A 27172-nucleotide genomic window follows, 5' to 3' on the forward strand; every position below is an offset into this window, starting at 1 on the left:
AGTAATTTGAAAAAGCCTCATAAGAATTATATTAATAATGCAAAGTGTGTTTTGTTTTAAGAAATGATACTCACATCCACTTCCATATGCTACCTTAAACCTTAAACCTAATACCTTAAAGATAGAAGTATGGCTATAAATTCAAAATTTTAATTATACTTCTAATAATTACATTCAGATACTTATTTTATTCTCTTTATTAAAAAAATGTTATTATCCATTATTATACAGATATTTACAATATATATATATACATTTTCAACATAACTCGGCTAGAAAACTATGTAAGTTTTTTGTTTTTGAAGATGTTTTATTTTCCATAATACGTTTTAATCGTTCTATATTTAATTTCTTAGATTTTTTAGGGGAAATAGATTTCTTGTTACTTGAAATTATTTTAGGTGTAATCGCAGGCGATATTGTAGGCGTTACATTATTGTCTTTCTTGTTCAATTGTAATACAGGCGTATAACCCGAGATATTTAAACCAGCAGTTTTGTCCTTAGATTTCTTTTTTTTCTTTTTACGATTACTTTGCGGTGTCTCCATTTGTGAATTATTCAACTTTACTGGCTTTAAGTGATTTTTCTTCTTGAATGGCAACTCAGTGTTCTTAGAACAGACAGAACATTTAATGACCAATTTATTCATCTCATTTTTTATAGATTTCTGTGCTAAGGTTGCACGAATCTTTGGAATCTTTTGATCTGGATTTTCCTTTATGTTTCGTACAATCTTTTTCACTGATTTAGACATTTTTCTGCCTCTTGCTATCCGAACTTGATGATCCACTATACTCCAAAGTGACCCGCAATGCGAACATGCTGTTGATGGTCCAAAATTCTGCTGTGGTAACTCTATACTGTTACTAAAATTTTTACATTTCTGCCTGAAAACATTTTAATAAATATTAAAAAGAATTCTTTTATTTAAATCTACAATATATGTGAGTATAACAGTATAATTTATTTTTCTCTCCAGATTATTTAAATTTATTATCAAAATATAATTACGAAGTTATTTTTAACAAAATTATTTTAATTTCTACACATCTCAAATAATAATTAATGGTAATCGAGCAATAATGTTGAAATTTTTATCACAAATAAAGATTTAATATTTCTTTATATTTATAAATAACTGTATTTATATTGTATATTAATATAAATAATGTAAGTAAAAAGAGCATCCAGAAAATTACATGTAAAACATCTGTAAATCTGTAACCAATGGACACTTCAGCTTCGTTATGAATTGATTGACATTCCATAAATGTTTAATGATCTCCATAATTGTTATGAAATGCTGAGGTATATGTTTTTTCCTATTTGCACGCTGATCACATGCAACTCCGGCAAAACAATCGTGAGGTTTGCCGTGATTCCGTTTAACGTTGATCGAAAAGACGACACGATTGCCTTGTTAACTCTTTCACCGTTTTAACAATCAACGTAAATTAAATTGAACTTGAGGGTACTTTATAAAAGAATTGTCCGTGCCTCGTTTCATAACCAATCTCGACATGCACTCCGTTTTGTCAGAGAAAAAAATCTCAAAGAAGTCATCCCATGTTTTTTTGGGAACCGTCGAAATCGCCAGTACACTAACGCCAGTACATTCATTTTCAATTTGAGAACTACGTAACGTCGTACTGACGATAAAATCGCAGCGTCGAAAGTAAATGTGGTGCGAGTTCGTGTTGACTCGCGATGTCAAAAATGAATATGCATAAATGCGAGTTTATGATACAAACATAAAAACAAGTTAAAACCCGCAATTGTAGATGTAGCACGGATTAACATCTGTCCATTTTTGACACCGCGATTTAACACGGACTCGCACCACATCTATTTTTCAACGCGATTTTATCGACAATTTCGCAAAATAAACGTTATACTTAGTTCCTATATCGCAAAAAAGAATGTTGGTGCGCTGATGTAAACATTACACGAAAAAGGCCGGGATGGCTGGTGCTCTCAAGTTTCTCTGCTCCAATATCGACTCCAACATAATCCGACGCAGTGCTGCCAACATCAGGAAAAACGAGAACGTCTGCGATGTTCTGAAACTCATCTAACGTTGCCCTACAGTCGTTTGTTTCTCGGCCGCGCCTCCTGTACGATTTTAGAGCAATTTTGATCTACCGTCTCTTTCCCGCTAACTCCAAGCGGATACATTCATTCCACTTTGAGTGTGGACAGTGCGAATTTTCTTTCTCTCGAGCAGACGAGACCTACGGCGAGGACCGCGATTACTCCTCTGTATTCGCGCGACATCGTGGACGATACGGGGGTGGCAGGGGGAATTCATGTTTTGTCATCCTTGTCATCGATGCACCGGGAGCTGTTCTGTCAAACAATAGAAGTGAATCGTGTTCGTCGTGCCGTAGCAGTGAGTTGGTCCCATCGTCGTTCGACATGGGAGACGGCAAGGAGGGTGAGCGGCAGCCACTGCTGAAGAATGAAAACGTCACATACAGCTCACACAACAACGATGCAATCGGCGGTACGATAACATCGCGGATCTCGCACACCGTTCGCTCGAGAATGCGTTTACGCCCGAGAATCGCCGCCAAGAGGATATTATTATCTTGTTTGTCATTGCAGACGAAACACAGTCCAATGTGCACACCGTCTCTACAATCGGTCCGGATGAACTGCCACCGCCGTATCAGTCCGCCATCCAGGGTGGCATGCCAATGGTCACCTGCAGAGTTTGTCAAGCGATGATAGATATTTCCGGAAAGAGAGATCAGCACGTCGTTAAGTGTTGTCAATGTAACGAGGCCACAGTACGTTTCCATCATTTCTTGTTTATAGTTTGTTTACTAGTAGATAGCAATGTTAATGTCATGAGTCTTAATTGTCTACTTCTTTTGCACAGCCTATACGTAATGCTCCCCCTGGAAAGAAGTATGTACGATGTCCGTGCAATTGTCTACTCATATGCAAGAGTTCTTCGCAACGTATTGCCTGTCCCAGGCCAAATTGTAAACGTATCATTAATCTTGCTCCAAGTCCTATTACACCTCCAGTTCTATCTATGCCAGGCATGTGCAGGGTAGGCTGTGCTCATTGCCATGACACATTCTTGGTGAGTCATTAAAGACATGATATATTAAATATATAATGTGCTCATTTTCTGTTTTTTTTTCTTTGCTTTTTACCTCTTACTTTTTTCTCTCTGCAATCATTTTATCGATAATCATGTATCTTCTCAATGTTTTTTATTTCTTTTGAAATTCATTAACTTTTATCTCATATGATGAAACAAAGAAAATAAGAAACAAAAAGGCAAGGGATAAAAATGTGAAAAACAAGAAGCAAAGTACATTGTAGATTAGATTTCAAAGTTATTAGTCATGTTAACAGATGCAACAGTTGTATGAACAGTAATTATTCAGTAATTATTATATGTAATTGGAATAGATTTTCAGATTCATAATAAATCTAGAACAATATACAAATAGCAACAAGTGCTCACTCTTTTGTGTCCGCTGAATGCGTCCATTGTTTCACTCGACAAATTGTTTTCCACAGTTTAACACATTAAATAATGCTTTGGCTCGATGTCCACATTGCCGCAAAATATCTTCCGTTGGTCCAGATTTTGCTAGAGGAAGAGGAATTGTATTCATTATCGTTGGGATTATAGCCTTAATAATTGCTATAGCCGTAACAGTAAGTATAAAAATTTGAATTCTTTGTATCTAGTGTGATCTTTATCATATTTATTTTATATTGTACATGATTACAGGTCGGGACCTATAAATATGTAAAAACAAATGGTGGAATTTATGTAGCTTATGTTGGTAAGTATAAACATTGTTTTAAATCTTGTCTCCATAATGCTAAAAACACTCCGAGATCTCAAATAAAGAAAAATTAACCAATCGCATTGGTCAAATTGTTCTAATATGATATTTTCTCTAAGATCTCGGAGTGAGCTTTCTATCATGGACATAAGTTTTAGATTTCAAAATTTATCGATAATTTAATTCTTAATATTCAAACGTTATTGCAAAAATCCGTTTATCGTATTTTAAATCATGTTTTCAGGTGCATTTCTATTAGCGCTTTTATGCTTGGGCCGCAGCATTTATTACTGTACGATGAAGATCAGTTTGATAGAAGGTCCTATGTAGTCTCCCAAACAACAGTGAACAAACAACAATACAAAATCAATTCCACTGAAATGAATGTCATTTAACCTATTTAGAACAAATGTTTATAGTAATGTGACATTTAAAATCCTTTTAAGGCAAGAACGATATATATATATATATATATATATATATATATATATAATATATATATATATGGCCATATGTGCGTATGCAGATCTATATTGTTTATGATAATGCATGTATACATTCTTATATATAATATGCATACACACATGAACATGTTTCGTGAACGGGAAGAAAGCAAATGTTTATTTACGATGTTTTCTTCAAATAAGATGATGATTGTAGGAAATCTTTCTCGGAAGCCTGTATTTTATGAAAAATTGTTTCTATGCATTTTTATATGTACAAGCATAGGAGCAATAGCTGTAGGCTTCGAGTTTTATTTTCAACCTACTGATTAGAATACGTTCTATATATATATATATATATATGTATATATATATATATATATATATATATATATATATATATATATACACACATGCTTTCTATAACACATCTTGCGTATCGAGTGCACATAGATAGAATCAAAGTGCAAATGTGCTCATTATTCCAAATGTACGTATAAGTTTTAAAAATCATATATGAGTCTGTACGAATCTGTTTTTAAATTTATTCTTACATTATATAAAAAACATGTGTATCGAATACATTAAAAAAAATTATATCGTTTCAAATAAATTTCTGGGTTTATATGGACTTTGTAGCACGTGAATGCTATTACGAGGGAGATAAAAGTATCAATGTATATATTAATATTATAGATAACGCACTTAGGAAATATAAATCCAAATATGTGGTTATATATTATATGAAGAATGCGAGATGTTTTTTTTAGTTTTCACTGTCATAAAATACACTTCATCGATTATGAAAATTAAAAATTAAAATATTCCCATTGACGATTTTCGATGAGATACTCCTTATAATCTGCAATGCTCTTTTAAAAATATATTTCTTCTTTCTACACAACTCTTATTCAATTCTATATAAGTTTCCTTTATCATATAATAAAAGATATGTTATACTTGTTAAAAAAATAAATTCCGTTTGGTAAAAAATTAACAGTTGTATTTATTACACATTATATGAATAAACTTATCGATCCGAGAAAAATGAGTAATTATTTAATTGCCATATGAAACATTTTGTGAGTATATACTCGATACACAGAAGGATCATTATTCAAGCAATTAACAAATAAATAATTATGAAATAGACAGTATTATATGGAATATTATATAATTTGTATTTTCGATTGTAGAATCAAATCAACCCATATCCTCTTAATTGTAGTTACATGTAATTGATTGAATTATAGGATAAACAGCTTTGCGAATTGGTATTTGAATTTGGAACATTTAAAATTCCCGCTGAGAGAGACATGAAAAAAAAACCCTAGTACCAATCACGCTACTGCGGAACAGCTGATTGCTGAAAGTAGCGAAAAGGAAAATCTGCATCAATAGGGAGGTTACTGAAAAGTATGTGAGAGAAAGGGTCACAAACAATAATCGCGTCACTGTCTGGAGATACTTGACTTAACATTTTGGACATTAACAAGGAAATACGAACGACGAGTACTATATCTTCAAATGTGACAGATGTTTGTTGTAAGAGATGTCACAAATTGATATTCAGGATTTATTTAACAAAAGCAGGTAAGACAATCTGTTATGATAATATTGCAAAGAATCTGCTGGTCATAGCTATTGTTATCCAAATGCATTACTTTTGTTGTAAACATTGATTGGAAATCACAAGAGTGTGAGAGATTTTCTTGCAAGTGAAAAATAGTTGTTCTTTGTCATATGGAGTATCCACTGTAAAAGATATCCAGACAGAATAAAAACTGATTATTTTTTACTATAATTATCATTTAAACTTAAAGTATTAAAGTTTGATCAATTACGTTATGAATTTAGGTTTCCCAGCGGTTGGCGCCTTCTACTTGTAATCTTATATACGCCAATAGGATTTGTACTTGTGTTGCTGCGACTGTTAGTGGTATTGCTGTCCTGGCTTCTAGCATCGTTATTACCAGATTGCAATTCTCTTCGAACAGTTTTAAGTTATGGCATTAGGATTGCTTTTGGTATCGTAGTTAAAATCGATACCGAGAGTGAACCCAGAGACAAGCAATCGAGGATAATAATCGCCAATAGTGTATCAGTTCTGGATCACTTTGCTCTACGTCGTATGACGGAGACAGTAATCCCTAGTGTTTGGGAGCTACCTACTGCCTTGAGTAACGCACTGGGAATCCAGAAAATGAATATGAGCAATAAGGAGACATTAATTGCCAACATAAAGCAATTTCTTTCCACTTCCACATATAGTGTGTCTGTGCAGCCTGAATTTGGCACAACTAACAATCAAGTCGCTCTGTTGAAATTCAATTCCTGGCCGTTCAGTATAGAAACATCTGTCCAACCAGTTGCCATCAAAGCGTCAAGATTAGAACTTGTACCTGTGCAGCTTACCTCATTGGCTTCAACAAGGTTGACAGAAGCATTTTGGTTTATGTTTGTGCCCTATACAATTTTCACACTCAAGTACCTGAAAATCAGACGAAACTCTGATCATGAGATACTTGTGCGAGATGTGGAAAAAGATATCGCGGATGCTCTGAGACTTCAGACATGTTCTCATACTGTATCAGACAAAATTGAGTATGAAAAGCGCGCACGCACGAGGATACTCAGTAACGCGCGTTCCGTCAGAAACACGCCAAATTCACAAGTTATACATAGTATAGAAATACAAAGGATGGTTCATCAAGTTAGTGAAGTACTTCCATTGGTTCCACAGAATGTGATTCTACGAGATCTCAGTATGTATATAATTATCTGAGAAAGAAATAATTCTTAATTTAAATTTATTAATTCTTATTATTCTAATTCTTGTTTAAATCTTATTATTTTATTTAATCTTACAGTAATGATTATATACCGATTTTTTGATAACAGGATTGTTATTAAATCTGCTTGTTTGATTTTTGTCGCAGTGAAAACTCGAAACGTTGATGTTACGATCGCCAATATTCTCGATGGCATAGTTACTTATACTCCAGAACCTAATCCATCAGCTCAATCATCCGTAACATCGTCCAGTGCATCTTCAAGTTCTGCGAAGGATAAAATATTGGGTACTACTTCCTTCCAAGAGAAGAAAGCTAAAATGATACAAGAAGCCAGGGAAAGGTATATTAAAAAACATGGACTGACAAATTGCTGACATTCTTATTATTTTATTCTGGTTATAACACTGTCATAATAACATCTATATAACATGTTTTATTGTTCATGTATTATATTTACTATTATTTCATGTGTGAATACATCTTTATTTCTAAAATATGATCACACGTAATTGTACAAAACCTATCCATTATAATCATAAGCAATACTTTATAGAAAAGTTTTTAAATAATGCAATCATCAGTTATGTATTATATTAATATCGCAGTTATCGATCATAATAATGGAATTACTCGCTTGAACATCAGGGAGATTTAAGACTTATATCGAATTTTCAATTATTTCATTATAGATAAACGAAACATTACAGAAGTATATATCTTTTTGGGTATATATCTATATGAGGTAAAAAAATTTGTTTTCAAAATAAAAAGATTTATTCTAGTTTCAATAAAAAATAATTTATACTGTAATATATACGTAATATAGAGATTATAAAATTTCTTGTAATTTTTAATAAATAAATATAAATAAAAATTACATGATTCTGTTAAATTAAACATTAAATAATAAGTAGTAATAAAATTTTCTTTTTAATGGAATTTTAAATAAATTTGGACATATCATTTTGATACTTAATTATAATCGACAATTAAGTTACAAAAAAGTATGGCAAACAAAAGTTTTATTAAAAAAGTAATATAAGCGGGAAAAAGCATGATACTAATCTATATATACTTAAAATCTAAATATTTATAATTACAATTATATAATTATAATAGCATAGTTATGATATAAAGTATATTTATTATAACAGTATAACATTTATATATATATTTAGTAACATTTATATATATATTTCACATAATATTCTTATACTGTATAAAATTCTCCATGGAGTTCGTCTCGTAATTCCTAGTAATTATGATTATACGCAATTAAAGCATATAATATCTATAAAAATGTCTATGGAAAAAAAAGATGAATATATATATATATATATATATATATATATATATATAGACAAAAATATATCAATACCTCTCTAAAATATTTCTTATATTGTATACTTCATTTATAAAATTTGGAAGACTTGTTTTGTACTATACATGTTATATGTGATATAAATAAATATAAAATCTATAATATAGGAAAAAAATCAATTAGTAAAATAAAATATAAAAATACTTTTATATTATGATAATTAAATTATATATATATATATATATATACATTAAAGAAACTTAATATTTTCATTGATATTCTCGCTTAATATTAATAAATGTATACATATACCGTAATAAATTGTTACGTATAAATATAAAAATTTAATAAATGTACATGACACAAATTAAAATAAAGTGATTGAGTTCTAAAATTCATATTAAATTGTTTTAATGTTTATACAACTTGTGTGTGTGTGTGTGTGTGTGTGTGTGTGTGTGTGTGTAACTAACTATAATAAAAACAAACTATTAAAAATTAGTCTTATATATAGTCAAGAATTATAATCGCTTTTTCTTTCTTTCTCTCTCTTGAAATTATATTTATTATTATATATTAGCTTATTAAATTATTTGGCTTATTGTCTGCTCTGGATTGATAGTAACTATTATCACGGCTAATTATTCAAAATGCACTTTGTATCAGTATTTAAGATTACCAAGACAGACATATTTAATATCAAGAAAATCTTCAACCCCATGTTTAGAACCTTCTCTTCCTAAACCAGATTCTTTTACTCCACCGAAAGCAGCCTCTGCGCATGAAATTAATCCTTCATTGACACCTACCATACCGACTTCTAATTTACGCGCAACTCTAAATATTTGTGATATGTCCTGCGAGAAGAAGTATCCAGCTAATCCGATCGGTGTATCATTAGCTTGTTTCAATACGTCATCCTCACTGGAAAATTTATTTATTACTGCTACGGGACCAAAGATTTCTTTGTTGTAAATTTGCATGTCTTTAGTTATATTGGTTAATAGAGTAGGTGCATAAAACAATGGTCCAAGGTCTGGCAACGGATGTCCGCCGCAATGTACCTTAGCACTTTTCTGAATTGCGTCCTTTACTAGATTATTTACCATATCCAGTTGACTTTTCTTTATGAGCGGCCCATGAGTGATACCTTCTTTGCAACCATCTCCCATCTTGATATCTTTCTCAATTTTCATCACAAACTTCTTAACAAACTCGTCAAAAATATCAGCCTCTACAAAAAACCTGTTTGCCGAGACACATGTTTGACCAGTATTGCGAAATTTACTGGCCATGGCACTATTTACAGCTAAGTCTACATCCGCAGATTTAAATACAATATATGGTGCATTACCACCCAATTCGAGACCAAGCCGTTTCATGGTTGAGGCGCATTGCTTATATAAGATTTTCCCCACAGCTGTAGAACCGGTAAATGATAACACTCTTATCTTTGAATTTTCACACAACTCTTTGCCAACGGCGGCTGAATTGGTTATACTCGTGGTAAGTACATTCAAGACTCCTGCAGGAAAGCCCGCCTGTTCCGCGAGATCTGCTAGCGCTAGTGCCGTTAACGGCGTGTCCTCGGATGGTTTAATGACGCACGTACAGCCAGCAGCAAGTGCAGCACCTGCCTTCCTGGTAATCATAGCATGTGGAAAGTTCCATGGTGTGATTAAGGCAGCTACACCAATTGGTTGTCTTAATAAAAATAATTCTCTGTTCGACACAGGAGCCTGCAGTATTTCTCCTCCTATTCTTCTAGCTTCTTCTGAAAACCACTCGACAAAAGAATTTCCATATTTAATCTCTGATCTAGATTCAACGAGAGATTTTCCATTCTCTTTAGTCAAGATAAGAGCCAATTCCTCGGAATGTTCAACCATCAGATTGTACCACTTTCTAAGCAAATCGCTTCTTTCTTTGGCCGTGGTTTTACTGAACGACTCGAAAGCTTTGGTAGCAGCATCAATGGCCACTTGAGTATCAGCAGCATTCATATCAGGAACATGAGCAATTACAGTATTGTCAACTGGATTGCAAATGGGAAATGTCTGTTTGCTACTAGCACCTATCCAATTCCCATTAACGTAAGCATTATCCCTCAAGAGATGCATTGCTCTGGAGCTTAAAGGCACATGCAATATATATTGTTGTAACAACTTTGTTCTAAGCATTCTCTTGCAAGTGATCAAATGTATTCTGTAAAGAAGAGTTGTAATATAAGAATAATTAAATAATAGAATCTTCAGATACAGCTAAAAGTATGTATAAATTATTTATAAAATTATAAAATTACACTGACTCTAAACTTATTCACTTATCTATGATATTTGCCTCATATGTGATATATATGTTATATAAATTGTTCTTATCAATGTAATCACGTGTGACTATCTTCTATATGTGCGTGAAACAATATGTTTACAATTGCAATCTATTTTTAATTTTTTATACATCTACTTCCTAATTTATTTCTATAAAGCCAGCAGCACACGACATATGTTTTTTTGCTAGATTGCTTGTGTTTTGATAAATTAATAGAATTGCACAGAACGCATAATGTTTAAAATTTATTAAAACGCAAGTAATCAAGCAAGAAAACATACGTTATGCGCTGTCTTAATTCTAAAACACAATACTTTTTTCATTTTAGATATTTTAATAACATTTTAATAACATTTTACTCACCTTCAACAGGTTATTAATTTAACGATAGTACTACACGTCACTGGTTTTCATTTAACATCCCACCGGTCTAGTAATGTTGTCAATTGAGAGCATAATTGACAGAACGAACTTATATAAGTGATGTCCTCTCACTGCCGATTACATCGCACTTATAAATCCTCGGTGATCAACGATTCCGTGGCTGCCGACAGTGCCGACGCGTCGGCGCCCTTCGGTCAATACGCTTGTTATCGAGTTTGATTGTTGTATTATTGTACTGAAAAATATAACGAAGTGTTTCACGCATCATGAGCGGCAATACGAAGCGGACAATCTACGTAGGTACGTATAAATTAATAGAAGATATTAAATTAACGTATCTAAACATGCACGTGACATAACCTTTAATCACACAAACTGAATAATTTTAGTAAACAATGATCAATTCAACCAGTATTTGCTTGCACAGCAAAATTTCTGACTCTACGATTCATTATGCTTAAACTAAATTTTATCCTTATATCAAACAACAATAAGTTAATAATTTTATTTATTTTTTTTTAGTCCATTCAAAAATTATAGATACTATAACTTGATAAGTTTGACTGTCCATTGGATAATTAAACTCCTTGACTCCTTTTGTATTTTATCCGATGTCTTTTTATTATTTTAATTTTATTAATATACAAGTTATTAATTTCTAAAATGATTTACTAAGTTACTGTAACTGATGATTACAAAGTTAAAAGTTTCATTTTTATTAATCTATGTGAATAAATTATTATTGTTATTTATCTTTTAGGGTTTGCTCATCAAATTTGATCTTTCTTTATTACCTTTATTGTTCAGAATCAATTAAAGTTTAATCGAAATTATCATTTATTTTTACTCCATCCACAAAATATATAGATATTACTTGACAAGTTAACTATTTATTGAATTAATAAAAATTTGAAGAAAGTCATCCTAAATATATTGTAAATTGCTATTTGTATACTTGAGAAATAATTTTTGTTATAATCATTACTAACAATGAGAAATATTGTGTGTTATCATTCAAGTTCAGATTCTATTCTTATCTTTCAGGTGGTTTAGCTGAAGAAGTTGATGAAAAAGTGTTACATGCAGCGTTTATACCTTTTGGAGAAATTGTCGATGTCCAAATACCATTAGATTACGAATCAGAAAAGCACAGAGGATTTGCGTTCATTGAATTTGAAACAGCAGAAGACGCAGCCGCTGCTATAGATAATATGGTATATTTGTGTAAAATGACATAAATAATATTGGTGAATTGTTTGATAACATTTTTTTTTATATTGAGAATTTTATAGATTTTGTTGTCGTAAATAATTTATTTTATGAATCGTTCACTGTGATAAACTCTTAAAAAATCCTAAAAGTCACTGATAGCCCTTATCAAAAATGAATCACTTAAGGGATATAAGGAGTATTAACATTCCTTTGATGTAAACATAATCTAACATTTTTTTCTTATCTAATCATTAGGCAAAAACAATGTGACTTATTGCTTATGTTGTTGCGATAATTTATCAAAATTAATCTACTTGATTAACAGAACGACTCGGAATTGTTTGGCCGAACTATAAGAGTAAATATCGCTAAGCCGCAAAAGATAAAAGAAGGTTCATCGAAACCGGTATGGGCAGACGACGCTTGGTTACAAGAACATGCGGGCGAGACATTGAAAAATGATGACAATACAAAGACAAATGATGTTGCGCAATCAAAGAAATCAAAACAGAATCCTCAGGTTTATTTTGACATAAGCATAGGAAAGCAAGAAGTGGGTAGAATTATCATGATGTTACGAGCAGATATTGTACCAAAGACTGCAGAGAACTTTCGGGCACTTTGTACGCATGAAAAAGGATATGGATATCAGGGTAGCACCTTACACAGGATCATTCCAGATTTTGTATCCTTAAATTTTATTCAATATGAAAATTTCTATATCTCAAATAATTTTATTTGTCCTTATTTTTTTAATTTTAAGTAAAAATGTCCTTAACATAAATATTACAGATGTGCCAAGGAGGTGATTTTACGAATCACAATGGTACAGGTGGAAAATCAATCTATGGCAACAAGTTCGACGATGAAAATTTTGAATTGAAACACACGGGTCCGGGAACCCTATCAATGGCTAATTCTGGTCCAAATACGAATGGATCACAATTTTTCCTGTGTACAGCCAGAACAGACTGGCTAGATGGAAAACACGTTGTCTTCGGACATGTCCTCAGTGGAATAGATGTCCTTAGAAAGATTGAAAAATGTGGAACAAAAGCAGGCACGCCGACACAAAAAGTCGTCATAACTGCTTGTGGAGAATTAGTATAATTATTTCTGTGTATATAAAATTTTTGTAATAAATTAAAACTTGTAAAAAATTAATTACTAAATTTTTATATTTTAAGACTCCTGAGTAATCATCACAGCTATATTGAATCGTGACATCAGAAACGAGAAATGACACGTTAATTTATGTATCATTTATAATTGAAGACAATTTGAATAAAATTGAAATTGAAATGATGAGATCGTTTTAAAACAATTGTAAAAATGGATGAAAACTATTCTTATTTTTCCTAATAGTCAGTAAATAATTATAAAAACTTAAAAAGTAATAAAAGGCACGTGTAATAAAAATAGACTACACATGCGCATTAAGCAAAAGCACTTCATGTGCCTTTTATCATTTTTTATGATTATTTACTAAATGTCATTTACTAACTGTACGTACACAAGTTGCAGACACAGTATATTGATACATATACATACATAAAGGGTTAAAAATATTATTTAAAAAAAATATGTCACCATTATTTTCTTGTAATGTTAAAGTAAAATATTAGATTAAAAAATTACATTATTTAATAAATATTAATTGTAACAATCAGTATTAAAACTTAAGACCATAAGCTTTCTCTCTCTAGGTTCTAACATGCTTTTTTTTATATTAAAATTTATCTAATAAATCTTCTATAATTCTTTAGATTAATATTTTTATTTTTTTAACATAGATTTATGTAATTAATAAACGCAAATTTTATAAAAATTTTTATTAAACATTGATAACATTAAGTTATCATTAAGAGTATGTTTCAAGTTTTACTAAATTGTCAGTATTGACAATGACTATCGAAATGCAGTTCTAAGAAATAAAGTACAAACATTTACATATAGATATGTGTACATATATATATATTGATTGTGGTGTGTGTGTGTGTGTGTGTGTGTGCGCGTGCGCGCGCGCGCGTGCGCGCGCGCGCGTGTGTGTGTGTGTACATACATACGTATGTATAGATAAAATTTATCTATATGTATTATATATTTGTATGTATAAAATTTATGTACTGAATTCTACATTCTTTTTTTCTCTTTCTGCTATGTCATGATATAATATCATACATATACAAAGGTATTGATATCAACTTTTATTATCAAATCTATTATTGAAAGATCGAAGTCTATCGGATATGCGAATATGCGAATATGTGATATTGTACATTGCACAACGCTAAACGTATCTGTTTCACATCTCTCAATATGTTACGTACGGCGATCAACCAAAGTGTTCGACAATTCAGTGCTAGTGCATCATCCTCGATAAAATGTCATCGATTAGAAGGAAAAGTCGCGATCGTAACAGCCTCCACAGACGGGTAATGACTATATTTCATATTTTTAACATTAATTTGAACGGTTATTACACAATACATCAACGTTCATTTAAAAAAATTCTACTCTTTCTCGTTTACTATAGAAATCGGCTTAATTATTTCTGAATGCTGCGATAAAGGTTATGTATTGAATCTTTACAGAATAGGTTTTTCCATAGCAAGACGTTTAGCGCAGGAAGGCGCCAAGGTAATGATCAGTAGCCGTAGGGAAGCAAACGTGAAGAGGGCTGTAGAGGAACTCAAGTGTGAGGGTTTGCAAGTAGCTGGTACAGTCTGCCATGTAGGAAAGGCAGAAGAAAGGAAAAATCTGTTTGAAAAAGTAAACATGTTAAATCATCACTTTTTTTGAGAGAAGCTTATTATACTTTCATTTCTATAACTTTTTTAATTATAGGTTATATCATCATATAAATATAATTATTATTGATGTATTGAGAAGTTAGTTATAAAATTATAAAAAATTACAGACCAAGACTGACTTTGGAGGCTTGGATATTTTGGTATCTAACGCAGGTATTAATCCAACAGTCGGTCCAGTATTAGACAGTGATGAAGAAGTATGGGATAAAATTTTTGACGTCAATGTCAAGTGTACATACCTATTAATGAAGGAATCTTTGCCACTTCTCAAATGCAGCAAATCACCTTCTATTATCATTATATCTTCAATTGCTGGATATCAGCCTTTTAATGTGAGTTTGTTTAAAAACACTTTGTCTTTAATTTTTATCTTCTCTATGTATTAAATATTAACATAGTAAAATATTAATAACATTATCAATATTTTCAGTTACTGGGTATATATTCAATTAGCAAAACTGCTTTATTAGGTCTGATTAAAGCTACTACAAGTGAGCTTGCAGATGAGGGAATCCGTATAAACGGCATCGCGCCAGGAGTAATAAAAACTAAAATGTCACAAATGGTATTTTTCTATAATTCTTTCCAAGTCATGCACTCTCATCAAAACTATATCAAAGAGATATCTTGTACACAAATTATTATGTTTTCAGCTTTACGAGTCAGAAGAAAGTCAAGAATTGGTCAAAATGAATACTAGCATGAGAAGACTTGGAATGCCTGACGAGATTGCAGGCACAGCTGCATTTCTAGCAAGCGATGATGCTTCTTATATTACTGGCGAAATTATAATAGTGTCTGGTGGAACAAACTCAAGGCTTTAAATCATTTTGTAATAACATGTTTTATATTACTCTTCAATTTATGTTTATGCAATAACGCTGGGAAATTCTTTTTTATTGGGGAATTATTTTTTTAAAATTGTGTATATATATATATATTTTTTTTTTTTCATACACATATACGTGTATACATATATACATATCTATAATTTGTATTAACTTAGTATACTCATCAGTATATGGAAAAAAAATTGTAAAAATATTGTAAGTACATAAAAAAAAACAAAATAAAAATTAACAAAGTCACACATATTTAAATAATTGTATGACTGGTATTCATAATCTTATTTTAATTAATGTTAATGTTATATCAATCATTGAAGCAGCTCTAATGATTTTTGACATCTTAAAATTGTATATACTTAAAAGAATTTTAAATAAGAATAATGACTATATAAACACGTATAATTTTAAAATATATAATGTAAAAAATATATATATTCACAAAATTTTAAGATAAATTTATGCATCGGATCACATTTTATATAATATTCATGTATTGTGATATGGGATTTCAGGAATAATTTCATAACTAATCTCAGTGATAATTTAATAACTGATTTATACTTGTAAATTCATATGTTAAGCCATTTATGATTATAATCTCGTATAAAATTTTTTTTTTTAAGGATCTAATTGAAAATCATGCTTTTTCTGTTGTCAAGCAAATATTTTTTTCGAAATATCGCGCGAAATAAAGCAAACAAAGTTTCAACGCCGAATAGATACGCACACATTCGACCCTATACGTTTATTGAAGAGTGTGAAGAGTGATAAGCGTCGATAAAAGTCGTGTCGTCATCGACGATCGAACGTCTGAACGTCATCGCAGCGACGGCGTTTGCGGTCGGCATCGTGTGACGTCTGACGTCGCGTTTGACGTGAATCGCGGCGCGATCGATTCGTTCGATTCGAGCTCTCGAGCTGCCCGCAGCGCGCCCCGTTGCGGCGACGAATGACGACACCGTTAGGCGCCGCGACCGCGATCTACCTCTCCGCTCGCTTTTATTTACCCTATACACACACACACACACCCGCTCATACACGCGCGCGCACGCACGAGAGACGCTGGACACACGCTCGCTTGCTCTCTCCCTCCCCTGGATGATAAACATGGCTGTCGTGCATTGTGATGATTATCAGCGAGAGTTTGTGCGACCGAGTGTCGCACCGAGTGAACGCGAGTAATATGGATGAGGGACGCCAGTCCCGGAGACCCAGGTAACGACGACGCCGAGCACTCCCGCGTCCCCTTTCTCTTCCTCCGTTACTGTCGTTACCGTCGTGAAATCCACGAATTTCACCTGACGACCAACGGGTATTGTTTGTGTGTAACTCGCTCGTTATCATCCTTCCTCTATTCACGCGACCCTTTGGCTTATATCACACAAGCGTTTTCCTCTTTTTTTCGTCCATCTTCCTCTTCCCCCCTTCGACCCTGTGAATGCGAAGGTGAGTGAACCTGCTCTGCTTTGCACGTCATTTATCGCTGGCTGCATGGTCCGTCACGCATTATTTGCGCGATTACTCGCACAGTCCCTTGACACCTTCGCGTTGTGTCCAAACGGAGTACTGTGCATGTCTCATGGGATCTACGGATCTCGTGATCGCGAAGATCCGCGCGTGCTCCCCTTTCCCTCGCTGTGACTGGGTAGTGATACCTCTTGGGGAAACGCTCGTCGAGAATCTGTCGCTATGCGATGCATTATCAATACGTCAATTTCTCTGTTGCTCAAAGGCTTGATTCTCCGTTTGCACGTTGTTTGCATATATGCTTTCAACCATGCAAGCACCGTTTATATATTTAAATTCAAGTAGAACATTTGGGAAATTTAAACCAATTAAAATGTTAAGTGTTTAATATTTGATACTTCTCATGTTTTTTTAATATGGCTAAAATTTGCTTGAAGTAAAATTATTTGCTTGCATAAACATATATTTCTTTTTGCTACCTTAAATAAAACATTTGAGTATGCAAACGCGATTTTAAAATGTAGACACACGTTTCATCAGAAAGGAATATTTAACAGTAATGTATAACACTGTATTACAAATTCACAGTAAAATAAATAAAATTATTTATAACAACGAAAAAAATTCAAATAAATACATTTACAGTTGTCTTAATTAAAAGATATATTTGAAGAATTATATATATAAATAAGCCATTAATACATTTTGCATGGACTACTTGTTCATCTTTCTTATTTGTGCATTATATCAAATTTATAATTTTGCAAAAATTAAAATTGTATGTGACATCAAATTACCTGCTAATATATGCTCCATATGTACATTGATTTGTTTCAGGCTGTCGTCTGGGTGAGCAATGAATGTACTTCGTATTTTGACACCGTGTGTGTTACAACGCAGACGTATAAGGGGTATAGATAATACTGATAAAAGGGACTCCTGGTTCATGAGAAGACAGCTTGGAGATGCCTCTCACATGACACATAGAATGGGTGCTTCTGCATCATCAAGCATCACCAGCGTAGGTGGAGATTCTGTCCAAGCAGCCAGACTCTCGGCATCAAGTAGTCCGGAACAACATGGCATTGCAGTTAGGTACATTATCAATGTTTTATACATTTACAATATTTGTATGTCATAGGGTATGTTCCATTTGGCATTCACAGCGCTCACAAGCATCATTCATCCTTGTTTAACATTTGATGAACAACAAGAATGAAATTATGCTTGCGAGTATTACAAATAGACTCTATCCATGTTAGCCTTTAAATTTTCAAACAAGAGAAACATTTTAATCAATGTGACTATTTTTAAATATTTTAAACAAGAAATATAAAAAAATAGTGAATTTTAAAAGTATGCTGTGTTAATATTTTAGAATACATAAATAGGTAAATAATGATTGAAAAATGAGAGCCATAGATTTGATCGCACATCAAACTTTCTATAGTTGTTTATTCATGTATAGAGAAAAAAAGAAGAAGATGACAGGATTTGCGACACTACGCAAGAAATTTATTAGGAGACGTCGCTCTTCTAAAGCGTGTGATCATGGTAGAATTATTAGAGACCTGGTGTGCACATGGAGTCACTTAGAAGCAACTGCTTTACTTGAAGAGTATGAGGCGTTAGCTGCGTTGAAAGATCTTCATGTTCAAGCCGAATTAGCTAGACCGCCAGCTGCTACTTTTAAGCAAGATCTGTCGATGTTATACGATTACAAACACTGTTCCGATGTGGATCTTGTATATAGAGGAGCGTGTTTTCCCGTTCACAGAGCCGTGCTTTCCGCTAGATGCCTATATTTTAGGGATTTGCTGGCTGGTTGTCCTGGTATATTTAATAATAGTTTACATTTTCTTCATAAAGCAATAAAGTTTTTTATAAGTTTTTCCTTATAATATAAAAATTAATTATACAAAATACTGTTATTATATTTATATATATGTGTGTGTGTGTGTGTGTGTGTGTGTGTGTGTGTGTGTGTGTGTGTGTGTGTGTGTGTGTGTGTGTGTGTGTATGTATGTATGTATACAAAGATATATATCTTTTATTAAAATTTACAAAGATACATATCTTTTATTAAAATTTGCAGGATATGGTGCTAGAATCTGTTTGGAGCTAAGAACTCCACATCTTGAAGTACAGATGTTCTCAATGTTATTACGGTATCTTTACACTGGTGATATTTGTCCACATGACGCGACTTTGGAAGCAAACCTACTTCGACGACTCGGAGAAGAATTTGGAACTCCAAATCCACTGGAACATGATCTCAGATATTTGCTGGATACCGGTGATTATGCAGATGCCGCTCTTGTATTCACGTCGGACAGTGATTATCAAAGACCGGATAGTGGAAGTTCGGAGTACGGATTTCGCCCGAAATTAGAGCTGCCATGTCATAAAGCAATACTTTCCGCGAGATCTCCTTTCTTCAGAAATTTAATACAAAGACGGACTAGATCGGGCGAGGATCACACAGAAAGGGCGCTTCACATACCTACTAGAATAGTATTGGATGAAAGTGTGATACCTAAACGATATGCCAGAGTATTACTACATGCTGTGTATTTAGATACCGTTGACTTATCATTAATATTGAGAGGAAGCGGTTGTGGAAACAGCGCTGGTAGTTTGGGAGAAGTAAGAAAGTCTTAGCAAAAAAATATTTATACACTAATGTATATTAATTTTATGTCAATACTTTTATTTAATGAACTTACAGGTTCAAGCCCTAACACATACGGGCCGAATGCGACCAAGTCCATTAGAAGAAGCGATGGAATTGTATCAGATTGGACGATTTCTCGAACTTGATATATTATCGCAAGGTTGCGAAGATCTTATTTTGGAGTATCTCACCTTGGAATCGCTACCGACTGTTCTCAAGTAAATCTGATTATGATTACTAATAAATCTTTTACAAAAGTTAGAAATTAGATCATATTACTAAAAAAAATTATGTGCAGATGGGGTAGTCAACCTCATGGATCAGCATGGGTGCATAGACAAGCGTTGCATTACTTAAGGGAGGAATTTCAGCCAATTGCTTCGTCCTCGATTCTTCATCAGTTAGATCATGCCCACTTAGCGAATGTTTTACAGAGCCATTTTTTACAAGCGAGTGAACTTGAAGTACTGCAGGCAGTGCTCAAGTGGGGCGAACACGAATTAGTACGTCGTATGGAGGATCGGGAACCTAATTTGCTTAGCCATACTGTGCATTCTGTGACGAGAAAGGGTATTAAGAAAAGAGATCTTAGCGACATCGAATTACGGGAGATATTGAGCGAACTTCTGCCGCTTGTCAGAATAGATCATATATTGCCGCCGAATAGCGAAGCATTAGTACAGGTATATTTTCTACCAAACATTTTAAATTATTTAAAAGAAAATATATCTCTTGTTAATATATTTTTTATGTTGATAAATTTTTAGGCTATTAGGAGAGGATTAGTTTCAACTCCACCAAGCCATATGATAGGAGACGAAAGAGATAATTTGAGGGTGAATGCTTGGATAAGAGGCGGAAAGAAAAATGGATTTTTTGTAAGGCCAAGATTATTCATGCCGTATTATGAAGAGATCAAGGTAATAATAATAATAATAATAATAATAATAATAATAATAATAATACATAATTTTCAAAGCCAGAAACACATTGATCAATGAAATATACTAATGAGTACTATATTTATTCGATATTAGTCCTTGGTGGAAGAACAAATGATTCAAGAAGCAGATCTAGTGAGATTACGAAGGCCACGATACGTAGCAGATATACCGGATGCACTATACATGGTTGAGGAGAAACCAAGAGCCATGGGAACTGCTGGCGTTGATGTCCTTGCAGCTGCATTTCCAGGTATTATGACATTAAATTATTAGTTTTAACTTAAAACTTACATAAACTTAGTTTTTTATATATTAGTTATTGTTATTATATATGCAATTTGACATAAAAACACAGATTACTTTGTAATAAGAAAGTGAGAGTGCTTGAACAATATTTTTAATAATGATTGAGAAGTTGATAAGAGAAAATCACATATAGATAGGTTTAACTGATAATTGATACAGGATAAAATATTCTTTATCTGTATTATAGTACCAGACTCTGCAACAATGGCTGCAATGCTGAAACGAGAGCAGAAATTGAAACAATCGCCCAGTTGTCAACGAGCGATAAGTTTGCCGCTTTCTTCGCGACACGAAATTAATCGGCAAGTGCGACTGCGCGTTGTCAGGGAGTTTAATTTACCCGACACTGTGGCTGATCTTCTGGAAGTGAGTCTTTCTATGTTACTTCTATGTTAGTTTATAATAATTCATAGCAATAACAGTAATAGTAATAAAACATGTATAATAACATCGCATCCGCGTTGGGTAAATTGGGAGCAGGAAAAATCAATACGAAAACAAATGAATATACGAAAAGGTAAAAGATTTCGGAAACGATTAAATTATAATATATAGTGCGTTTTTTTTTATTAATTTCAAATTCTATGTGACAGGTTTTTTTTCTATAATTGAATTAATACACTTTTAAAACTTACAATGAAATAGATATATGTTCGATATTATTTACTGAGAGCGAAATAAAAAATTCAAATACAGTTTAGTGCGAGAATAAAAAACAGATCTATGATTGTCACGAATGAGTGCCATAAAATGTTAGAAACGTACACCAGCATAATATTCTAAATATCTTCAAGAATTTAAATACATTCGCGCATACGAAGTTAAAAATAAATATATTTATTTTACACATAATTATTTTGTGATTGAATAAATTGTAAATAAAGATAGATAATGATTGCTTTTGTACTGTTTATTCTAAATTTTGTTAATAGTAATGTATATTCTCATAAAATATTGCTTCATAATGTACAATATTTATACAAACGTTATTAATTTCTCCATTTTATTTCATGAATGTGATACATATGGAATTTATTAATATCAAGATTTTTAAACACGACAAATATATAATGTTTTCATTGATAATGTTTTTATTTTATAAAATTAAATTGAGGCTACAAGCCTTTCGTGCGTCATGCGTACTATTTACACTAAAAGGACTACTTGTTGATACATCTTTAAAAATATTTATAGATTTTAAAATGTCATAAATATTTAAAAATGTTCGCATTTTTAGCGTCGACAGATATATGCATTGTTTGTGTTAATATTTCTATCATCAAATTAGTCTTAGCAGTTGACTTAGTCAATTGTTCTTTATTAGCTTTGGTCTTTATTATATAATATTATCTAATATTACTTGATATATCATCTTATCACATCTAATATTGTCTGAAAACTTTTGTCATATATTTATATAAATTTTATTATCGCTTCTATTAGCTAACTGTCAATATTTTCTATATAGTATTATATAGAAATTCTATATAGTATATTTTCTGTATAGTAAGATGACTGACTTCTTAAGAAGAGGGACATTTAAAAAGATTCAATATTAATTGTTGTAATTTTAATGAACACTTTTAATAATTATTAATAAAACACATGAACAATATTATATTATTATATTTATAAATAACATTGTACAACAAACTGTATTACAAGATCGCAACAAAAATTAATCAAATTATGAGATTTTTTAAAAATTGTTCTTTGCTGCTGAATTTTATGAATAATATCTTTTTAAATAAAAATCATAAAATTCTTTACATAATACATACAGTTAAAAATTATGTTTCACATTTATTATTTTTACTTATTATTCTCAAAGAAAGACAATTCATAATTATGTTCTTAATTTGGGACAAAATTTGGGATGCGTTATAAAGTGAGATGGAGAGTTAAATTTTGAGATTGTGTCATCTAATTTTGGACGATTGTTCATCTTACTACACAGAATTATACAAATTATTTTTATATCAAGAAATAGAAAGACTTTCTAAAGGATTAATTTACTATGAATAGAAATTTACGTCATCATTTTACAAGCCATCCCTTTCGATCGAACATATATAAGACGTGCAACATTTTTTGTTTATAATTATCATCATCGATTCCACCTGTAAAAACGCATTCGTCTGCATCTTCGGCCGCCGTTTGTGAAACGGAGCCACGCGCTGCTTGTATTACTTGCACCATCATGATACACTGGTTAAATTTGATGGGTGCACATTGATTCAATTGCTCTATAAATTGACTCTTGGGAAATGCGTTTGTGTCTAAATTTAGCGATTTTAAACTCTCGATAAAAGAGTCGTAATAAAAATCAATCATATCGTCAAAATGATTGTCGAGTACCTCCTTCTGGGAACTTGATATGAGGAAAAATATGAGGTCGTTTACACCGTAGTCGTAGACTGTCAATTGGAAATCCACAATTTTCATATTGATCGGCTTATTTGACTCATCGTATTTGAACATCATGTTATTTACCCAAAAATCATTATGCACTAGTGTCGCCCACGGTTCTTCTGGCGTTACAGTTTGTGTAAATCCATATTCGATTGTTTTCTCGATTCTATCCAGATAAGCTTTTGCTTCTTCCATATTTTTATAATCATTATGCGCCTTCTGTACCATATCTACCGACGCTTTTTCCGTGGCTTCTTGTAAGTTGAATTCTAGACAAGATAATACCATTTTTTTGAAGAATTCGGGTTTCTTGAGCTTCAGACCGATTGCTATGGCGTGTAGCTTGGCTAAATGATTGATCGCAAAATTCATGTGCACTTTGTCTAGACCTACAATTCGGTCTTGCGTTATATAATTGTGTGTCTTTAGATTTTCTAAAACGATGGCGGCCTGTTCATCGAAACACTGCGGATCTCGTAAACCTAATCTACCGCCTAAAAATTGTGGTACGATGACGCTTAGGGATTCCCGAGGGATTCCGCTTTCATTTTGCAACTTCAAAAATTCTGGTGCTACCATGCTATAAAATTCCAATTCCTTCTTGAATGTTAATGGGCTATCAAACAACTCTAGCAAATACGCTGACCTTGGCGGTAGTTTGACAACCACATTTAGAGTTCTCTTCTTATCATTGTGCTCGGCGTTGATAGTGACAGCCAGTATTATACTACCAAAGTTTTCTCCCGGATCTGTTAAATGTTTCCATTCCACATCGTGTATTCGAAAATTAGAGCCATACGTTTGCATTAACAATGTGTCTATATTTTTAACAGGGAGCATGTCGAGCGTTTTCCTAATAGAAAAAGATTTCATATTAAAGAGAGTTATTATTTCAGAGAAAAAAAAATGTACTATGTAATTATAATTATATGTATTAAATGAAATTATTATAAAATTAAAATAATTCAATCAAGCAAATGTAAAAATCAAGTTGATATGAGTCGACAAGATATGTCTGTGTAAAATTATTTATTACAAAGTAGATTCTAATTTTGCGTTATCAGTATCTTATAGCTGAATAAATTGATAAAGTAAAGCATTACATTTAAATTGATAAAGTTATAATATAGTTCATAAAGTGTGTCCAAGAATAAAATTTTTAACTGTCTTAGTATCTGAGAAAATATTTAATTCATAAGTTAAGCAATAAAATTGAAATTGAATAATTAAAGGTGAGCTGTCGAATAATGCGCAACAGTATATACGAGCTTTCGATTACATTTGAGATTAAATCAGTTAACGTACATTGTACGTATTTGCTACGTGGAATTTCTTGGAAACTGAGGTTAAGTCTTCTTTTATGTAGATTGGACGTTGTTTAGTCACCAATATCATGTATCTCGAGGCTCTGTAAAATAAATTTCTTTTAAACTAAAATTAGAAATAATTAAGATATATAACACATATTATTTATTTTAATAAATTTTGAATTTTTTTATTAAAATTTTTTAATCTTTAATATTCTTTAATTATACACTACTTGGATTTAATTAAATGTTTTTACGTAATTAAAAGGTACAAAATATAAGTAAATTATAGCTACAAATTTCAGGATTGATAGAATTTATAGATAAAAAAAAGATATTAACATGTATCCGGAGAAATTGGATTTAATCGTTTTATTTAATAGTTTAATAGGCTTAATTAAATTTAATCTATCGCAAGTATATATATATATAGTGTATATATATATATATATATATATATATATATATATATGTAGAATTATCATCTCTTGTTAATTGTAGAACTGATATTTCCACACATCAATAGTTACTAGATAATTTTGGAAAAGCGGCACGTGTTTTGGATTATGGATTATTATGGATTATATTATTTCAATTTATTCAAAATGTAAACTGAAATAACAATAGTTATTCCAATCCGATTTCGATGTTGTGCGATAGACTTGTATCAAAAGAAATTCTCAATATATCAAATTTGATTTTGATCGTAATTTAATAACGATCATAAATAAATTCTCTTTTCAAGTTTCATGTTCGATATTTTATATAACTTTCTCTTTTTACATACTTCTTCTCATTTTTAATAAGAAAATCGCTGATTTATTGAAAAAACAATTTATTGAAAAACAAATTTCTCAAATAAATATTCAATTTCAAATAAATATAATAGTAATTTTGAGCATTTGTCGAAAAACATGATTCTATGGAAAATTATTAATTTTTTTTTTTTTAAATTGAGAAATCGAACATCCTTAGAATAATTATAGGTTTTTTAAATATATGTTTGATAACATTTTTTAATATATTTTTCCAAATTCTATTGATCCTAAAGTAATTGTATAATTTACTTACAGTTTTATAAAACTAGAAATGTTATTGTACACGCGTAGATATCTTCGTAGCACACTGAGAAAAAAATATAGTTAATTTAATAAATATTTAGTTCATTATCTGCCAACTAAACATTTACTTATAGTAAATATTTGTTCAATAAAACAAAAATGATTGTTAAATAAAATTAACATTTCTTGTATCAAATAAATATATTTTTATATTTAATAAATATTTAATTGGCAGTATTCAACTAAATATTTATTAAAATTGACTATATTTTTTTCAGTACTAATCTCATTTAGAAAAGGTTATCGTCACTTTATATTGTTACTTGACTTGTTTTACCTTCGATGTATATGTATTTGTAACTTCCTAACGTTCACTCGCGTGTATGTTCTAGCATTAACTGTCATTATGTTGTGAAGCGTCGCTACTTTATATCATAGTAAGGAGAGAACTTGTTGGTGGGCTCCTCGCTGATTATGATTCGTTCATGCATATCGTATTAGATAAACTAATCGTTTTCCTTATTTCATTCGTAACGTATAAGATGTATTTCAAAATATAATAACATCAGGGAAAACTCTAATCATACCAGTTTGTTTCTGTTACGGATAAATGACGTGGCGGTCAATGTATGTACAATCAGTGTGAGGCCAGAAAGCGGGACGCGAACATCGTTATTTTGCACTTACATGGATGCAAGTGAATCGACAGAAACTCAGTTGATTCTTTCTGGCTAGATCAATCGACTATCGTGGCCGAAGAGCATACAACCTATTTATAGTGCACTCGTGACACAAGAAACTTTGAGTGTTAAGATAAATGTTGCAGAAATGATGTCAGCGAGTTCATTTCTGATTAAATTATCCCTAAAGTGCATAAACTTTTTTAGAAATAGCAATTGCAACTTTGTTAATGTCACGCTGCCAGCTCATACCGCTGCAATTCGCTTATGGTTCGCGCTATTTATCGCATAGATAACGCTCGGCTTTTACGTTTTGCTCTTTTTGTTTTACTCTGTTTAGCGTGAAAAGACAATGGTTAT

At 31.8% G+C, this 27172-nt stretch overlaps 8 protein-coding genes across 13 annotated transcripts in view; 5 read left to right on the forward strand and 3 right to left on the reverse strand.

Moving 5' to 3' along the window:
- Positions 1 to 168: 168 nt before the first annotated feature.
- On the reverse strand, positions 169 to 1712 carry LOC105143614 (hypothetical protein). Of its 2 annotated transcripts, none has more exons than XM_087416855.1 (2): positions 1202 to 1712; positions 169 to 885 (listed from the first exon to the last, which is right to left on the reverse strand). In XM_087416855.1, the coding sequence occupies exons 1-2, from the start codon at positions 1268 to 1270 to the stop codon at positions 259 to 261; spliced, it is 696 nt and encodes a 231-aa protein (XP_087272981.1). In that variant the 5' UTR covers positions 1271 to 1712; the 3' UTR covers positions 169 to 258. The 2 variants fall into 2 exon arrangements, with proteins under 2 accessions (XP_087272981.1, XP_011050364.1); XM_011052062.2 differs by having other exon boundaries at positions 169 to 889; positions 1202 to 1659.
- Positions 1713 to 2215: 503 nt separating this feature from the next.
- On the forward strand, positions 2216 to 5161 carry LOC105143615 (type 1 phosphatidylinositol 4,5-bisphosphate 4-phosphatase). Its single transcript, XM_011052063.2, has 6 exons — positions 2216 to 2505; positions 2607 to 2791; positions 2884 to 3093; positions 3540 to 3680; positions 3757 to 3811; positions 4059 to 5161. The coding sequence occupies exons 1-6, from the start codon at positions 2418 to 2420 to the stop codon at positions 4142 to 4144; spliced, it is 765 nt and encodes a 254-aa protein (XP_011050365.1). The 5' UTR covers positions 2216 to 2417; the 3' UTR covers positions 4145 to 5161.
- A 424-nt stretch (positions 5162 to 5585) lies between these two features.
- LOC105143616 (lipid droplet-regulating VLDL assembly factor AUP1) lies at positions 5586 to 7546 on the forward strand. Its single transcript, XM_011052064.2, has 3 exons — positions 5586 to 5850; positions 6115 to 7022; positions 7197 to 7546. Exons 1-3 carry the CDS (start codon positions 5810 to 5812, stop codon positions 7424 to 7426), a joined length of 1179 nt encoding a protein of 392 aa, XP_011050366.1. The 5' UTR covers positions 5586 to 5809; the 3' UTR covers positions 7427 to 7546.
- Positions 7420 to 11207, reverse strand: Ssadh (succinic semialdehyde dehydrogenase). The gene is made up of 2 exons (XM_011052065.2): positions 11068 to 11207; positions 7420 to 10578 (listed from the first exon to the last, which is right to left on the reverse strand). Exon 2 carries the CDS (start codon positions 10551 to 10553, stop codon positions 9036 to 9038), a length of 1518 nt encoding a protein of 505 aa, XP_011050367.1. The 5' UTR covers positions 10554 to 10578; positions 11068 to 11207; the 3' UTR covers positions 7420 to 9035.
- Positions 11208 to 11249: 42 nt separating this feature from the next.
- Positions 11250 to 13605, forward strand: LOC105143618 (peptidyl-prolyl cis-trans isomerase E). Its single transcript, XM_011052066.2, has 4 exons — positions 11250 to 11388; positions 12133 to 12302; positions 12626 to 12985; positions 13093 to 13605. The coding sequence occupies exons 1-4, from the start codon at positions 11355 to 11357 to the stop codon at positions 13408 to 13410; spliced, it is 882 nt and encodes a 293-aa protein (XP_011050368.1). The 5' UTR covers positions 11250 to 11354; the 3' UTR covers positions 13411 to 13605.
- A 758-nt stretch (positions 13606 to 14363) lies between these two features.
- Dhrs4 (Dehydrogenase/reductase 4) lies at positions 14364 to 16216 on the forward strand. Its single transcript, XM_011052067.2, has 5 exons — positions 14364 to 14735; positions 14895 to 15072; positions 15221 to 15445; positions 15544 to 15678; positions 15767 to 16216. Exons 1-5 carry the CDS (start codon positions 14620 to 14622, stop codon positions 15935 to 15937), a joined length of 825 nt encoding a protein of 274 aa, XP_011050369.1. The 5' UTR covers positions 14364 to 14619; the 3' UTR covers positions 15938 to 16216.
- A 126-nt stretch (positions 16217 to 16342) lies between these two features.
- The window catches only part of LOC105143621 (BTB/POZ domain-containing protein 7), a 57646-nt gene continuing 46816 nt past the window's right edge, over positions 16343 to 27172 (forward strand). The window contains exons 1-9 of one of the 4 annotated variants that reach the window (XM_087403445.1): positions 16343 to 17176; positions 18266 to 18523; positions 18879 to 19261; positions 19524 to 20074; positions 20157 to 20320; positions 20401 to 20785; positions 20870 to 21022; positions 21140 to 21296; positions 21540 to 21718. In XM_087403445.1, the coding sequence (XP_087259571.1) occupies positions 18285 to 18523; positions 18879 to 19261; positions 19524 to 20074; positions 20157 to 20320; positions 20401 to 20785; positions 20870 to 21022; positions 21140 to 21296; positions 21540 to 21718 (2211 nt within the window). In that variant the 5' untranslated portion in view covers positions 16343 to 17176; positions 18266 to 18284. The remainder of the gene's footprint in view (positions 17177 to 18265; positions 18524 to 18878; positions 19262 to 19523; positions 20075 to 20156; positions 20321 to 20400; positions 20786 to 20869; positions 21023 to 21139; positions 21297 to 21539; positions 21719 to 27172) is intronic. The other 3 variants (XM_087403446.1, XM_011052071.2, XM_011052072.2) reach the window with 3 other exon arrangements.
- On the reverse strand, positions 21895 to 25187 carry LOC105143620 (uncharacterized). Of its 2 annotated transcripts, none has more exons than XM_011052070.2 (2): positions 25070 to 25187; positions 21895 to 24617 (listed from the first exon to the last, which is right to left on the reverse strand). In XM_011052070.2, coding segments are annotated over exons 1-2 (1230 nt in total). In that variant the 5' UTR covers positions 25072 to 25187; the 3' UTR covers positions 21895 to 23389. The 2 variants fall into 2 exon arrangements, with proteins under 2 accessions (XP_011050372.1, XP_087259573.1); XM_087403447.1 differs by having other exon boundaries at positions 25044 to 25174.

This window comes from Acromyrmex echinatior, chromosome 2 (genome assembly GCF_024713525.1).
Source record: "Acromyrmex echinatior isolate Ae372 chromosome 2, ASM2471352v2, whole genome shotgun sequence".
Classification (NCBI taxonomy): domain Eukaryota; kingdom Metazoa; phylum Arthropoda; class Insecta; order Hymenoptera; family Formicidae; genus Acromyrmex; species Acromyrmex echinatior.

What these genes read in the sequence shown, in the direction of transcription:
- LOC105143614 (XM_011052062.2), bottom strand. Translation starts at nt 1,290, where the DNA reads ATGGAGATCATTAAACATTTATGGAATGTCAATCAATTCATAACGAAG. An exon ending in GATTTACAGATGTTTTACAT is followed by an intron (nt 890 to 1,201) that starts GTAATTTTCTGG and finishes AAATGTTTTCAG; the next exon opens with GCAGAAATGTAAAAATTTTA.
- LOC105143615 (XM_011052063.2), top strand. Translation starts at nt 2,418, where the DNA reads ATGGGAGACGGCAAGGAGGGTGAGCGGCAGCCACTGCTGAAGAATGAA. An exon ending in CAACAACGATGCAATCGGCG is followed by an intron (nt 2,506 to 2,606) that starts GTACGATAACAT and finishes TTGTCATTGCAG; the next exon opens with ACGAAACACAGTCCAATGTG. An exon ending in TAATTGCTATAGCCGTAACA is followed by an intron (nt 3,681 to 3,756) that starts GTAAGTATAAAA and finishes ACATGATTACAG; the next exon opens with GTCGGGACCTATAAATATGT.
- LOC105143616 (XM_011052064.2), top strand. Translation starts at nt 5,810, where the DNA reads ATGTCACAAATTGATATTCAGGATTTATTTAACAAAAGCAG. An exon ending in GATTTATTTAACAAAAGCAG is followed by an intron (nt 5,851 to 6,114) that starts GTAAGACAATCT and finishes TTATGAATTTAG; the next exon opens with GTTTCCCAGCGGTTGGCGCC. An exon ending in TGTGATTCTACGAGATCTCA is followed by an intron (nt 7,023 to 7,196) that starts GTATGTATATAA and finishes TTTTTGTCGCAG; the next exon opens with TGAAAACTCGAAACGTTGAT.
- Ssadh (XM_011052065.2), bottom strand. Translation starts at nt 10,553, where the DNA reads ATGCTTAGAACAAAGTTGTTACAACAATATATATTGCATGTGCCTTTA.
- LOC105143618 (XM_011052066.2), top strand. Translation starts at nt 11,355, where the DNA reads ATGAGCGGCAATACGAAGCGGACAATCTACGTAG. An exon ending in GAAGCGGACAATCTACGTAG is followed by an intron (nt 11,389 to 12,132) that starts GTACGTATAAAT and finishes CTTATCTTTCAG; the next exon opens with GTGGTTTAGCTGAAGAAGTT. An exon ending in CCGCTGCTATAGATAATATG is followed by an intron (nt 12,303 to 12,625) that starts GTATATTTGTGT and finishes CTTGATTAACAG; the next exon opens with AACGACTCGGAATTGTTTGG.
- Dhrs4 (XM_011052067.2), top strand. Translation starts at nt 14,620, where the DNA reads ATGTTACGTACGGCGATCAACCAAAGTGTTCGACAATTCAGTGCTAGT. An exon ending in GGAAAAATCTGTTTGAAAAA is followed by an intron (nt 15,073 to 15,220) that starts GTAAACATGTTA and finishes AAAAAATTACAG; the next exon opens with ACCAAGACTGACTTTGGAGG. An exon ending in CTGGATATCAGCCTTTTAAT is followed by an intron (nt 15,446 to 15,543) that starts GTGAGTTTGTTT and finishes CAATATTTTCAG; the next exon opens with TTACTGGGTATATATTCAAT.